At 52.2% G+C, this 14958-nt stretch overlaps 2 protein-coding genes across 19 annotated transcripts; both read left to right on the top strand.

Annotated features, from left to right (window-relative positions):
• The first annotated feature begins 3007 nt into the window (after positions 1-3007).
• Positions 3008-12320, top strand: MPV17 (mitochondrial inner membrane protein MPV17). Of its 18 annotated transcripts, none has more exons than XM_086326070.1 (8): positions 3008-3040; positions 3525-3597; positions 9808-9923; positions 10142-10234; positions 10329-10424; positions 10675-10707; positions 10962-11014; positions 12020-12320. In XM_086326070.1, exons 2-8 carry the CDS (start codon positions 3528-3530, stop codon positions 12087-12089), a joined length of 531 nt encoding a protein of 176 aa, XP_086182196.1. In that variant the 5' UTR covers positions 3008-3040; positions 3525-3527; the 3' UTR covers positions 12090-12320. The 18 variants fall into 18 exon arrangements, 11 of the variants coding, with proteins under 11 accessions (XP_086182196.1, XP_086182202.1, XP_086182195.1 ...); XM_086326076.1 differs by having other exon boundaries at positions 10132-10234; XM_086326069.1 differs by having other exon boundaries at positions 3008-3100.
• A 1451-nt stretch (positions 12321-13771) lies between these two features.
• Positions 13772-14723, top strand: UCN (urocortin). Its single transcript, XM_086326079.1, has 2 exons — positions 13772-13894; positions 14160-14723. Exon 2 carries the CDS (start codon positions 14173-14175, stop codon positions 14560-14562), a length of 390 nt encoding a protein of 129 aa, XP_086182205.1. The 5' UTR covers positions 13772-13894; positions 14160-14172; the 3' UTR covers positions 14563-14723.
• The last annotated feature ends 235 nt before the right edge of the window (positions 14724-14958 follow it).

Here is a 14958-nt window from a genome sequence, read left to right as displayed (position 1 = left end):
GAAGTAGAGAAAAGCACACAGCCAGCTCCTATTGAAGGGAGTGGAGATTAGTTCAGTGCCTTCTTGGAACAAAACCTGCTGGCACTCTAGACTGATTGGCCAAATATCTGGGAAGAACTTTCTGCCTCTTCAGTGGAGAATTTTATCATATGTCAAGAAAATTTCCTTTAAGGGGAAAGGAATCAAGTAGTTCAATTCCTTTCCTGTGCAGAAGAGGAAACAGACCTGGAGGCAACCCAGACCATTAGCAGCAGAGGGACCACAACTCACGTCAGTGCCAAGTATTGCACCATCCTATTGTGCTAGCTCAGATTGTGCCAGTTTGTTTTTGTGACCGTTGGTAGGGAAGTGCTTTCCATTGCAGCGCTGCTTTGCTCATTCTACACAGCAGCCCCTTGGCACTGCATCATGAAATCCCACTTTCAGTGGTAGAAAGATGGGGCCTGGGGACCCATGTCATTGAGGCTGTAGGCTGATATTGGCAGCCCTGCCCCTGCTGCCCGTTCTGCCCTCATCTCAGCCTCCAAAAGAAAATCAGGAAAATGCTGTCAGCCCTTGCTTTCTCTCCCGTAAACCATTTACTCCCCAGGCCACTCCCCTCCAACCATTCCTCGTCCATGGGTTCCTGTGCGATTCTTCCTTTGTGCCTTTGCTCTTACTAGTCCCTCCTCCTGGAACGTCCTTTTCCACCATCTCCACCTAAGTACTGTTCATTGTTCAAGGTCCCAGCGCAAATTCTAACCTTCACCAAAGGGCTTCCCAGATTTCTCCAGTAAAATCTATTCTCTCCCATGTGTTCCCAAGAGGAAGGAAAGGAGGCTAAAGGAATATATATATTGGGCACTTTCAAGAACTTTAACATTACTTAATTTAACCCTAAAAAGTCAACATTGCCCCAATTTACTTGACAAAGATTCTGAGAGTTTAAGCATTCTGAAGAACGTCATAGAACTGCTGAGTGGTGGTAGTCTGACTTCAAACTACAACTTTCCAATTTGGCACATTTGGTCTCCTATTACATTTACTAGTGTAAATTTACTCTAGCATGGTGTTTTGTGTATAGAAACCTTTAGTTAAAAGTTTGTGATATCAAATTCTCTTGCTTCCTAACTGCATTTCTCCAGTATCTCTTATAGGATTCTCCCTGCCTTAATCATACAGGAATTGTGTAAATGGGGGGCTGGAACTAGTCAGGTAAAGAGCCTGAGTCAGACAAGGCTGCCTCCTGAAGTGTGAGCTCCCTGGGGATAATTAAGCAAAGGGTGCCAGGCTGACATCTGCCAGGGATCTTGCAAAAGTTTCCACTACCCTAGAAAGAATGTTGCAGTATATTCACAAACTGTTACAAATGTTAGAGCTGGAAATGGATTAGGAAATCACCTAATCTATTGGTTTCCAAACACTTGTAGTTGTGGGCCTCCTTATTTAAATGTGGGTTTTTCTAGAAATATATACATATTTTTATGTGGGTAGCCTTTCCCTTCTCCAGGGGATCTTCCCAACCCAGGGATTAGACCCAGTCAGTTCTCCTGCATTGCAGGCAGATTCTTTTACCAGCTGAGCCACAAGGGAAGCCCAAGAATACTGGAGTGGGTAGCCTATCCCTTCTCCAGCGGATCTTCCCAACTCAGGAATCGAACTGGGGTCTCCTGCATTGCAGACAGATTCTTTACCAACTGAACTATCAGGAAAGCCCTTAGAAATATATACATATTTTTAAAAGTTGAGGTGAACAGCTTGTGATAACCCTCTCCCCAAACATCTATAAATCCCTAAAACTGAGGAGCCCATGGATTGCAAGGAGATCCAAGCAGTCCATCCTAAAGGAAACCAGTCCTGAATATTCATTGGAAGGACTGATGCTGAAGCTGAAACTCCAATACTTTGGCCACCTGATGCGAAGAGCTGATTCATTTGAAAAGACCCTGATGCAGGGAAAGATTGAAGGCGGGAGAACGGATTGACAGAGGATGAGATGGTTGGATAGCATCACCAACTCAATGGACATAAGTTTGAGTAAACTCTGGGAGTTGGTGGATGGACAGGGAGGCCTGGTGTACTGCAGTCCATGGAGTCGGAAAGAGTCGGACACCACTGAGCGACTGAACTGAACTGAACTGAGGAGCCCAGTATGAAAACCATTTCACAGATGAGGAACTTCAAGTCTAGAGATGACCAAGGCTGCAAGCCCGCTTAGTTATGAAACCAGCGCCTAAACCTGACGTTCTGGAAGAGTCCTCTTTACGCAGCATTTCTAAAGGCTGCTGCTGCTGCTAAGTCGCTTCAGTCATGTCCGATTCTGTGCGACCCCATAGACGGCAGCCCACCAGGCTCCGCCGTCCCTGGGATTCTCCAGGCAACAACACTGGAGTGGGTTGCCATTTCCTTCTCCAATGCATGAAAGTGAAAAGTGAAAGTGAAGTAGCTCAGTCGTGTCCGACTCTTCGCGACCCCATGGGCTGCAGCCTACCAGGCTCCTCCGTTCATGGGATTTTCCAGGCAAGAGTACTGGCGTGGGTTGCCATTGCCCTCTCCGTTCTAAAGGCTATTGTGGACAAAACATTGAACTAGTCGGCTAGGAGGACGACAAACCCGAAACAAGACCCAGTTCCACCCATTCAGGAGCTCACAGTTGAGGCTAGTGAAGAACTTAAATTTTTCAAAAAGTAACACGCACATATAATTACGGCTAGCAAGTTTCCAAACTCTTGATTCCTGAGACCTAGAACTACGTCTGAACCTTGGCCAGTTCCAGGACACGGGAAAGGTGAGGGTCAATTCAAGTTAAGAGGCCCTGACACCGAGGAGAGAAGGGGCAGAAGGAGGTAGAGGGACCCTGGTGGGCTAGCGGGCTCGGCAACGAGACCTGGCGCAGAACCAGAAGGAACCCCTTTCTGCGGTTTCAGAGGCTGGGTCCACTCCTGTTCTGGCCCTGGACGCAGGGAAAGCCTAACAGTCAGCCGAGCGGACAGGGCGGGACTTGGGGCGGAAGTCCCTCCGCGCACTCAGGTCACGTGGGAGAGGCCGCGCTCGCGCCCAGGTGAGTAGCTGCAGATCCTCGGTCACAGGTTTAAAGAGACGTGTCCCGCGAGCGCCCATGGTGCGTGGGACCGTTGCAGGTTTAGGGAGTCAGGGAGTTTATTTCCGGCGTGGAGTTGGGCTCTGGAAGGATGCGGGCTGGTGCCAAGGCTCTGGAAGGATGCGGGCTGGTGCCAACTAAAAGTCTGAATCTGAGGACCCACAAGGCTCTGGGTGAAAGTCCGAGCAGACGTGTCCTGTGTGGTCCGGACGGAGACCACAGATAGCTCTGCTCCAGGGATGGGGGTGGGGTGGAGGGTGGCAGCCCCCGGGATTCTTCTCTTGGCCGATTGTCAAAGGCGACCGCTGTGACAGGAAGCTGTCCAGGAAGCCTCTGCCCCTTTAGAGCGGGAAGGAGAAGGAGTGGGCCCAAGGGAGAAACAAAAGTCTCTTTAACTGTGAGGAGGGGCAGTGGGAGTGACCTCCCTCTCCTCTCGGCTTGGCAGGAAATGGCACTTTGGCGGGCCTACCAGCGGGCTCTGACTGCTCACCCGTGGAAGGTACAGGTCCTGACAGCTGGTGAGTGTCCTGTGGGACCTAGGTGATACCAGAGCAGGCTGATTTGGGAGGCAGAAGCTTGCTGCACACACTCCCTCCCCTCATTTCTTGCTTCTATTCAACGTCCTTGAAAGATTGGCTCTCACCCCAGTCTGTTTTGGAGGGAGGGTCCCCAAGGCTGTTTATAAGGAAAGGAGTAGGCATAGGTGACCTCGCTATAACATAGGATCTGAAAGCCCTCACAAACCTGAAGGGTCATCCCTTTAGGACAAAGGCATTGGCCCCAGGAGCCCTTAACTTAGAAAACGAACAGTAACAAAGGCTCCTTTAACAATTCACAGTGTGCAAAGCACTTTCAACACACATAAAGTCAGTGTGTTAAGATTACTTAAGTCCATGTTAGATCCCACACCTAATAAATGCTGGAATCAGACTCTTACCCCAGTTTATTTTTGTTAGTATTGTTCTTATTGGAAAATATATCTTAACACACAAAAGAATGATGAAGATATATGTGTGTAACATTTAAATAAAACTAAACTGAAAACTCCTGAATCTGTACCCAGTTTTGAGACCCCTTGAATGCCTGTCCTTAATTCATACACCCAAGAGATAATTACTTTTCCTGAATTTTGTTTAATATCGTTCTTTTGCTTGTCTTATAGTTTTACTGTCTATGGATGTATCCTCAAACAATATACTAATCGAGGATTTATTATTGCTCTAAATCCAGTGATTGAGTAGCGACCTCACAAAGGTAACCCAGTGATTTACCTGTATTTGTTATCATCTTTATTTTGCAGATTAGCTGCCATGAGAGGAGATGTCATAAAGCTTCGTTTTATAGTGAGAGGGATTGGAAGGCCTGTGACTATCGGGGCAGTGCAAGGGTCACAAGGCTATGGTGAGGTCTTGCCTGTGTTTAGAGGAAGAGAACAAGATTCTAATGAGGACTGTGGGCTTCTGAGAGGAAGATTGTTAAAAGTGGTGAGGGATGGGAGGCCTACTGAAAGCCAGAGTACAACAGTAATCCTTCTACTGGAATAGCCCCATGTCAGCACTAGAAGCTTCATTGAGTGACTGGCCAAGGAGTCTTGCCCCTCCCTGGGCCCCTCTCCAGCCTCCTGTGCCCAGCTACCCTCCATCCTGTCCTCGGAGTGTCCGTCAGCCGGCATGACTCACCTGGCTGCGCATGCGGTGACTCATGCTGGACTGGGTGGCTGTGATGGGAACTGACACGCTGGGCCCTTTGCCCAGCCTCAGATTCCCTTGGGGACCCTAACTGCTGGAAGGAAGGTTCTCCCTCTCTCCCTCGTGGCCATCAGGAATAGGGAGGGGAAGGACCGTCCTTGTGTTTCCCTCCCCAAGGGATCTGCAGTGGATCAAGGTAGGAGCTAGAGCTCCAAGAGGTCCAAGTGCAGCTATGTAGCCGAGCTGGGGAACTGGTGGTTGGTGCTGGAGCCCTGGGGCTCCACACTCCCAATCTTCCTGAGGCTGTACCAACATTTCAACCTGAAGCAACCTCTAGTTAACACTTTTCTCAGACTTTCCCAAACCTTTCAGAATCTTCCTTCGCTGCAGCTCAGTGTATTCAAATCAAACTGCAAATAAAGGGGGGAGGTGGATTTAGCTCACTGAGCTGTTTTTAGATCCCAACACAGTAGTTCCTAAGGTCCCTTGGGATAGCTCATCACACTGGAAAACAGAATAGAGATTTCAGACTTGGAGCTCAAAGACCAAGATTTGAATCTCCGAGCCATAACTCTTAGCTTTGTGAATCAAGACAAGATGATAAACCTCTCTGAGCCTTCGTTTCCTCATTTAGAATTTGAATTAAGTTATATGACCTCACAAAGTCAGTGTAGGGATTATCTCTGTGAAAAGGCTTTAGAAATCAAAAAGTGTTCAAGAAACTTAAAAGGTTCCAGGAGTTGGGCCTTTATATATGAGTGTTGGCAAGCCAAGCACAACAAGCTCTTCTTTTTGTAGTGGTGTTTGGGTTGGGTTTGTTCCACTTGCCATAAAGTTGGACTTGGATAGCCATCTACCTTGGTTCTCCAGAAAGTAGAGTCTGCAGCTTCAGGGCAGGTAGTTTGGTAGGAAATAATCCCATGGGAGGAGAAGGGAAAAAGGGACAGTCAATATAAGGATGCTTTATCAAATGGACATTGCTTAGGGCCCATGGCTACTCACCCCCTTAAAACTGACTGAGAGGCTCTTTTGAAATGCCTCTTAGGGTCTGTGGGTGAATAGTCTTTTCTGGAAACAAGGAGAAACCTTTACCCACCAGCTCCATCCTGCATTGGCCAGAGGTTTGCCACATGGAGTATGGATGCCCGTGTTCTGTGCTCTACCACACTGCCCAGGCATGATGATCCCCAGCAGTAGCTCTGCCCGAAGTATGGGGCTTGTCTCAGATGTGAGCCCCTTGTCTCAGGACAAGGACCCATCAGGTGAACTGCAGTGGTGACTGAAACAGATGATTGAATCAAAAAGATCTGAGTTGGTTCAAAAGAAGTGTCTGATACACCCAGTATGGGCCAAGTCAGAGTCAGGAACAGGGCAGCCAGGGCAGAGTCTGAATCAGCCTTCTCCCCTCCTTTTTTGAGGGCCCTTCCAGCCTCCAGTGGGCCCAGGGCCCCACTCCATCCATCTCAGGCCACTCTAGTGCTGCTGTGGAAGCTTCTGCAGACACTGGTTTCCCTGGAGTCTGAATGTGCGAGCTCAGCGGACATTAGAGACCATTCAGCCCGGCCCCTGAAACCAAGAAGGAAACTGAGGCATGAGAGAGGAGTGACATGCGTTTAGGTTTGTGGTCAGTGGTAGAGCTGCCATTAGAAGCAGGGCGCCCCCAGGGCACTAACCCTGCTTGGTCTGGGCTTAGGTACCTGAGAAGCTGTGGAACTCTCCATGTTATCTTATTTTCTAGCAGTGAGAAGGGCTCAGGCCTCTCGCTGCTGGGCTTCAGCTCCCTCGGGGCTCTGCCAGACCAAGCCCCTACCCCAGGCAGCTATTTAATTGTTGGAGACTCCTGGAGAGAAGTGAGACGGCCCTCGGGCCCCCTGCCAGCAGCTCCACCTGCCAACCCAGGCCTCTCATAGTCAAGGACAGCTTCCTGCTCCTCATTCCAACTTCCTGCCCCTCGGTTTCTTCATTTTCCATTCATACTTTAGTTTCCTGCATCTAAGATTCTACACACAAAAGCCAGGAAAGGAACAAAACAGGGGAAGTAGATAATTTACCCCCACCTGTGCCTAGGAAGTGGGCATGGGAAGTTGGGGCTTTTCCACTCCCTGGCAGAGAGTGGTCCCAGATAGATCTGTGCTCAGAGGCAGGCTCTCCCAACCCCTACCCCCTCACCCTGCTGAATCTGGTGGTGAGTGACGGCATGAGAACTGGCACCTACCCAGGGGCATGATGTCACAGCCGCGCCAGCGTCTGCCTGCTGGGCTCTGCGCCCAGCCTGGCACTGGGGCATCACTGCCCGGCAGCCCCTTGTCCTGCCCCATTGGGGCTCAGGCATTATGTCTCTGCAGGCCTCCAGCTCCAATACCCCTGAAACAAATCCAAGGAAAGGGAAGCCAGAGCACTGGAGGGTCCAGACCAACCAAATGGGTCCAAGAGGACTCCCTGAGCCTAGGGTGGTTTGGGTCTGTTTGGGTTTGGGGTTGGGGAAGGTGGGATGAGGAATCTGAAATGCCAGCCCTTCCTGCTCACACGATCACTTGGACCAGAAATGCAGGCTTAGACCAGAGCCTTAGACTGTGCTAGAGCTGCTGTTGGCCCAGGGGGCCTGATGATCTGTAGGCAGAGAAGGAGCTGGGCATGGTTCTGTCTGAAATGGACTGAACAGACAGGGCTACAGGCTCTATACCACCTCACTCCTGCTGCTGCCCTTTCACTTGGTAATCTCTCAGGCCTGATGGTCATGGTTTGGGGGCCTGGAATCCACTTCTCTCCAAGGCTGCAGGCTTCCGGGACCTGGCTACAAGTCAGGGACTTTGGTTTTCACTCCTGCTGTGCCTTTAACGTGTTGTGTGACTGTGGTAAGCCACAAAGAGTGAGAACGGATGTCTCTTTGCGACTCTTCCCTTCCCAAGGGTACTGCTGCTTTCCCTCCCCACAGGGTGACAAGAAGCGGAGGCGATCACGTTCTGGGCGTAGCAGACAGGAAGTGTGCTAATCCAGGACATGTCTGACATGCGGGCCTGTGGGCCCTTGTTTGGGCAGGAAGCTCTGTGAGTCGAAGCCACAGGAGCCTCTCTGTGCCCACTGGCATCTGAGCCCAGGTCTCTGCCTCTGCTGGGAATTCCTGGCCTCCCATTTCCCCTTGAGAGGAGGCCTGTGTTCAGGCCCCAGCTCCCTTCCTTACCAAGTCGCCTCATCTCTCAAAGACATTCAGTGGAGAGGTAACCTCTGTCTTCCAGACCGTTTGTGAAGATTAAATGTGTGAGAGTCCTTTGTATACTGTAAACATCTTGCCAGAGTAGAATGTCAAACTTTTAGTCCTTTTATTTAAGCAGCGACTCTATTCCTGTTCCACCCTCCCTGGGCCTTTTCAGGGTCATGTGGCCATAGCAGCTCCCTCCTCTCCCTTAGTGTTCAGCTGGTGACCCCAAGTTGTTAGAGGGGACAGGGAGCTAAGTGCTAACTGCATGGAGGGGAAGAAACCTTCAGCCCCAGTGCTTCTCACACCTTGAGCTGGTGTGCACCCTTCAGGCCAGACTTAGCATTCTCCATGTCCTTCCCAGGGCAGTCCTGTTGTCTGGGGTGGTCCATTTGACATTTCTCCTTGGCTATTTTCTGAGTCCCTGCCAGGCTTGATGTGGTGAGGAATAAGAGAACAAACACATCTAGGATTCTGTCCCTGCTAGCCATGTTTTGGGAAGAGCCTCTACCACTTCGGGAGTTTCAGGGAGAGGAGAGGCAGGGCTGCCTTGATGGGTATGCTTGGGGTCCCAGCAGCTGAGGCCAGCAGCCTCGGTCACAGTGGGTGCCCCTGCTCTCAGCCTTACTCAGCTGCCTCTGACGAGGCTACATGGGCAGGGCTGTTCCGGGGGTGCGTGGGGTGGGGAGCAGTGAGTATGCAGCCAGCACAGACGTCAGCACCAGCTCCGGGCCAAGGAGTGGGGTTGAAGGATGAGGATGTGTTTGCCCAAGGCTAATTGAGGGCACAGGGAAAGTGGTGGCTGCGGGGCTGGAGGGGGCTCTCATTACTCAGTGAGATGGACGGGCAAGCTGGAGGTCATACGGTTGCTCGCAAGTGGCCCTAGAAGTGTGTGTTTGCTATAAACCATCACCCACCATCACCGATGGGGGGGCTCTGTAAACAGTGATGATTTCTGTCTTGGTTTCTGGGTGTAGGCGTCCAACTAGGGCTGCTTGGAGCTGGGTGTCTGTGCAAGTGAGGGGAGGGCAAGCGGGTGCAAAGACCTGAGGAGAGATGGCCTTCATGCCTGTTGGCAGCTCGGTTTGAGCCTGTGAATAGGAAGTCTGGGTCAACCTGCCTGTGCTGGGAGGTGACCAGACCCTTCCTTGCAGGGTCTCTTAGCAGCTCAGCCAGTCATCCCCTGCCTGGGATCATTTGAGTACTTCAGTTTTAGAAAGAGTTATTCTTGCTATTCTCTACAAAGAGAACTCCCAAAACCAAGATGAAGGACATTGGCCAGGGTCCTGCCTTCAGTGGAGGAGAAAAATCCTCAGGATTCCTTACCATTCTGCACATGATCTGTTCATAGTACAGCATTCTGGAAGGAATACCATCTAGGAAATCAAGCCACCTGGTTCTTCTTGGCTCTGCCACTTACTATGTGCCACTTCATAGGCCTTCATTTCCAAGCCTCTGGAATAAGGGGTTTGCACAAAAATATCTGGAAGGCTTTTCCAGTTCCAACAGTCAGTGCTTCTCAGGCCTCAGCACCTCGGATTCTCCTTCCTCTACCTGCGGTTTCTGAGGCTAACTTCCCTTCACTGCTCACTGCAGAGTTCTTGGCCCTGGCCTGCTCCAGGCTGCTCATCCCAGTTTCTAACAGGACACATGTGAAGTGTCACCATCCTTGGGGAGGTGTCACCAGCCTAGAAGCAGTGGGAAGGGACTGGCCATTTCCCCCAGATTGAAGCCCTTGGCCTCCGAGTGCCAGAGCCTCATTCATTCAGTAGACTTACCTCCCTCCTTGGGATGGCAGCTTGTCCCTGGGAGGTGTCCTGATGACACCTGTGTACCCCGCACAGGGTCTCTGATGGGCCTGGGTGACGTGATCTCACAGCAGCTGGTGGAGAGGCGAGGTCTGCGGGCACACCAAGCTGGCCGGACCCTGACAATGGCCTCCTTGGGCTGTGGCTTTGTGGTAAGTTTTGCCAACAGCAGGGCTGCCGGTGGATTGGACAGTGGTCTCAGTTCCTTGTCATCCTTTGGTTTCCATTGGACCCTCTCAACATCTAAGCCAGCCCTGAGTGTCTGCTCCCCCTGGGGGTTGGTTTCTAATACTTGAGGGCGCAGCTTTGTGATGTAAAATCCTGGTGTCCCCTCCACATCCCTGTTCACCTCTCTGGGAGTTCCTTTCAGGGCCCTGTGGTAGGAGGCTGGTACAGAGTTTTGGACCGGCTCATTCCTGGCACCACCAAGGTGGATGCACTAAAGAAGATGCTGCTGGATCAGGTGAGCGGAAGGCAAAGGGATTTGGGAAGGGTGAGCTGTGTTGCAGGAGGGTGAGGATTTAGGAGCTCACAGCACTTTAATTTCTCTTCCCTAGGGGGGCTTTGCCCCATGTTTTCTGGGCTGTTTCCTCCCACTGGTTGGGACCCTCAATGGACTGTCAGCCCAGGACAACTGGGCCAAACTCCAGCGGGTGAGCTGGCCCGGTGTGGGGATGCTTTCTGGCTGGTGGACCGGCAGACCTGGGGGAATGAGGCAGGGCAGGGTGGAGATGCAGGCAGAGCCCAGCTCTGGAGGAGAGGAGCTGGGAGGCTGTGGTGCAGTGTTGTCTTCTCTGAGCAGAAATCTGTGTGTGATACTCATGCCAGTTGGCAGTTGGCACCAGGAGGTCTGAGGTGCCCGGAAGTGCCAGTGTTCACTTGTTCCTTCTCTTGTCTCCTCAGGACTTTCCTGATGCTCTCATCACCAACTACTATGTAAGAGTTGGCACCTCAGCTGCCTCTTCTGCTTTCTTGAGTCCAGAAATGCCCAGGGATCAGGGGTTCTCCTGACACAAATCCCTCCATCGGGATTACTCCCTCATGCCCATGTGGGCACCATAATCAGGGAAGCACTCACCCAGTGCCATGTGTTCCTGTCTGAAGAAGCTGGAGTCAGACCAGGCAAGGCCGTGAGTCTGGCGTTGGGTGATGGAGGCAGCCCCCCAACCTTTCCCTTCTCTCTCTCGTAGCTCTGGCCTGCCGTGCAGTTGGCCAACTTCTACCTGGTTCCTCTTCATTACAGGTATGGCAGATCCCCATCCCACCCTTCAAGGAAGATGCATATTACGAACAGTTGGAGACAAAGTGATCCTCATTTTTAACCTTGAACTACCTTAGAACACCCCCCCCCGCCCCCACCCAGAACACCCTGCCCTGGTCAGAGCTCCTCAGACTCCTGAGCACTTTGTTCAGAATCTCGTATGTTATAGAACGTCCCAGAGCATCTGCCTGCTGACCTCTCATCTTCGTAGGGAGGATCTTGCTCCACAGCCCTCATCTCCATCCCACCTGGGCTCTCTACCTTTGATGGCCTGACTGTAGGGACAGTACTACAGCCTAAGTTAGGCAGAAAGGTAGACCAGAGTCAAGTAGGAACATGGTCAGGTTAGCCCACTGAAAAATATTGTTTTACCCTAAATAATCAGGGTGGTGGCTGAAAACTCAGTAAAAATAAATATAGTGAAAACAAGATGAGTGGTTAAAATTATTGGAGGTGAGGGGGCTTTGGGAACAGGGGAAATCATGAAACTCTTCAGAGGAGACAAGGTCAGAATGGACATGAATAACTAAAAGGAATACAGACTTATGAACCAAATCAAACTTTAGAGTCATGGAAATGCTCTTTGAAACTAGAGTGAAGTATATTTAAAATAAAGAGAAGGAGGTACTGCTTTATATGGCAGGCAGCACATTTTTGGAAGATGAGATCTCAGCTATACAAGACAAACGTGTGTTTAGAAGGAGCTTGGATGGAGTATGGATAAGGAGCCATGCATGGCAAGATGGCTGCTGGGGGCAGTTAACTTAGAGGCTCTTGTCCAAGAGACAGAGCTCTGGGCCAGCACGAGCACCTGAGCTGGTTGTCGTCTCATCTGAGCCACACATCCCTCCATGGGGCTGAAGGAAGGAGACCTAGATCTGGACACTCTTGGAGATATTCGCTCTTTGTCTGCTGCCCTTTCCCTCCTCTCCCCTTGGCTTCCTCCTTATACTTCCTCTTCTTCATGGCACCGTCCTTGTTCCTTAGGTTGGCTGTGGTCCAGTGTGTTGCTGTTATCTGGAACTCCTACCTGTCCTGGAAGGCACATCGGCTCTAAGTCGGCTTCACCCCATCACTTCCGCCTTGTAGTGATGCACCTTGACCCTGGAAGGGTTGGACCACCTCCTCAAAGTGGGCACATTGATCTTCCCAGGGTTCGGTGGCTGGTCAGAACTTAATGGGGTTAGCACCCTGAAATGGCCCACTTCACTCTTTAATGTAACCTGACTCCTATTGAAATGGCTAAAACCCACCATAAAAATTCATCATAAATATTTGTTGAAACATATCATTTTGTCAACTTTAGATTATACGCACATCCTGGCAGATGCCACTTTTTCCCACTCTTCATAGACAGCTGTTTTCCTAACCCTTCCCAGCCCCAGTACAGCTCCAGTTTTGGGGAGATCCCCTCAAACTCTTTATATGGTGCCTCTGTAAGTATATTTCTAAGTAGGTAATCTGGAAGCTGCAGAGGCAATGAGTAAGACCCAGCAGAAAATGACTGGGGAGTCTCATTTTCCAGGGTTTGGAAAGAAGTCTGGAGACCCCCAAACCCCAATCTTCTTTTACAGATGAGGACACTGAGGTCCATAGAAGTGAAGTGACCTGTCCACAGTGTGAGTTAGTAGCAGAGTAGAAACACGAACATGTGCTATCATCGTTTGAATGTTTGTATCTCCCCAAGTTCATATGGTGAAAACCTAATGCCCAAGGTGATGGTATCAGAGGTGAGACCTTTGGGAAGTGGTTGGGTCATGAGGGTAGGGACCTGGTGGGATCTGTATGCTTACAAAAGAGGCCACCTGAGGAGACAGCAAGAAGCAGGTCCTCAGCAGACAGTAAACCTACTGGCACCGTGATCTTGGACTTCCCAGCCTCAAGAACTGTGAGGAAATAAATGCTTATCGTTTATAAGCCACCCAGCTTATGGTATTTTTGTTATAGCAGCTCAAACAGACTAAGAAACCAAGTTTTCTTACTTCCTACTCAGTGATCTTAACCTGGAGGTCAGCGATAAAATAATATTGCTGCTTTGATTCCCAGGAGAAAATTTAACTTGGCTAAACTTCAGCTTTGAGGCAAACCAAGAAGCGGATGGACCAGCCTTTGTTATCTGAAAGCACCCCGACTCGAGAGGCCCTCTGTTTTTGGCGCATCAGTCAAACAGCCCTAGGATTTAGATCCTGGGGCTGGAAGAAGATCAAGAATCCTGGCAGCTCAAACTGCCTCTTGGGTAGGGTACCATGGTGGTAGCTGAATGCCAGCAGTGCCATCCTGATTGCCTTCATTTATAGAACAGATAGCTGGGGCAAGGGACTGGATCTGAGCAGCACAGCATTTTCCCCAAGGTCCCTGGCCCCTTTCAGAGGCTGAGCACAAAGTCAGCACCATGGACAGCACCACAGTCCTGCCTCCCTTTCCTGTTCCAGAGAAGGCTGGAGATCTGGACTAGTCTGGGGACTTGCCGCCCCCCCGCCCCCCCCCCCCCCCCCCCAGTCCCTGATGGCTGTTCTAAGTGAGTGAAGGACTCTCGTGGCTCCCAGAGCAATCTTCAAGCCCAAGAAGGCTTCTCTTTCTCTTGAGTCCGGTGTCATTTCCAGAGACACAAAGTCTGGTGTCCTCTGGCGCGCTCCCGGGGTCTCGCAGCCATAGGGTCGGACTCAGAGTTGCGGCCGTCATTGCTCTACAATCAGTGCATGTTCCTCGCTGACGTCAGCCGGAGCTGTTCTGGCGCTATATAAGGCTGGCGAAGGTCCCGGGACAGACCCCGTGTTCCCCGAGGCGCCCTCAGCCCTCCCCGAGGGACAGAGACTGGAGCTCTATCCTGCACGGTGCAGAGGCTCTGCTCTCCTGCGAACTGTGAGTGGCTTCTGCGCGTCTGCCCAGACTCCCTCAGCACGAGGACAGCGCTCAGCTCACCCAACGCGACACCCCAAGAGGGAGGCAGGGAGGGAGAAAAGGGTGGCACAGGACTGGGAGCGGCTGGGGCTGGTGGGAAGGCTGTGGGCACCGGACGGCAGTCGCAGGGGCCGGGCAGGGGCGCTGGACTTGCTCGGGAAGGGGAGCGGCGTCCCCTGAGACTGCCCGAGGCGCACCTCACACTGCGCTGCGCCTGTGTGTCCAGGGCCGGCGGGACCATGAAGACGGCGGGACGCGCGGCGTTGCTGGCCGCGCTGCTGCTCCTGGCACAGCTGCGCCCGGGGAGCAGCCAGTGGAGCCCGGAGGAGGAGGCGGCGGCCGCCGGGGTCCGAGATCCGAGTCTGCGCTGGAGCCCTGGGACACGGAACCACGGCGGCGGGGCCCGCGCGCTCCTCTTGCTGCTGGCAGAGCGCTTCCCGCGCCGCCGGGCGGAGCAGGGCCTATGGGGATCCGGGACGGCAGGCGAGCGGCCGCGACGGGACGACCCTCCCCTGTCCATTGACCTCACCTTCCACCTGCTACGGACCCTGCTGGAACTCGCGCGGACGCAGAGCCAGAGGGAGCGCGCCGAGCAGAACCGCATCATATTCGACTCGGTGGGCAAGTGATCAGCGGGTCTGGGGCCCCGAGAATCTCGACCCCCAATGCTCCACCTCAGGGTTGAGACGTGAGCGACAGGAACTGACCAAGTCCTGCAGGGCTAGAGCGGCCTAGGGATACCCTGAGCACTCTCCGCGTTACCGGTTTTTAATAAAAGTGCTGAAGAGCAGTTGGCCTCTGTTATGGGGGCGCGGGGAGCCACAGAAGGGTGTGAGCCCGTGGGAAAGTGGGGTCTCCCAGGCCGGCGAGAGGGAACCAAATGCTGTGGGAGGGCTCCGTGAGAACCGCTTTCTGCCAGGGTCCTGGGGTCCCCATCGTCTCCAAGTCTCCAGGAAGTCAAGACCCAGTGTCGCCGCACCACCCCCGACCCTCTTCTCTTGGCACTGGGCTCGCGAATACATGCC

This window comes from Bos grunniens, chromosome 11 (assembly GCF_055505025.1).
Source record: "Bos grunniens cultivar Pamir isolate PY7600 chromosome 11, Bosgru_T2T1.0, whole genome shotgun sequence".
Taxonomy (NCBI): domain Eukaryota; kingdom Metazoa; phylum Chordata; class Mammalia; order Artiodactyla; family Bovidae; genus Bos; species Bos grunniens.
Note: the sequence above shows the minus strand (reverse complement) of the source record. Positions and strands in the feature narration are given on the sequence as shown.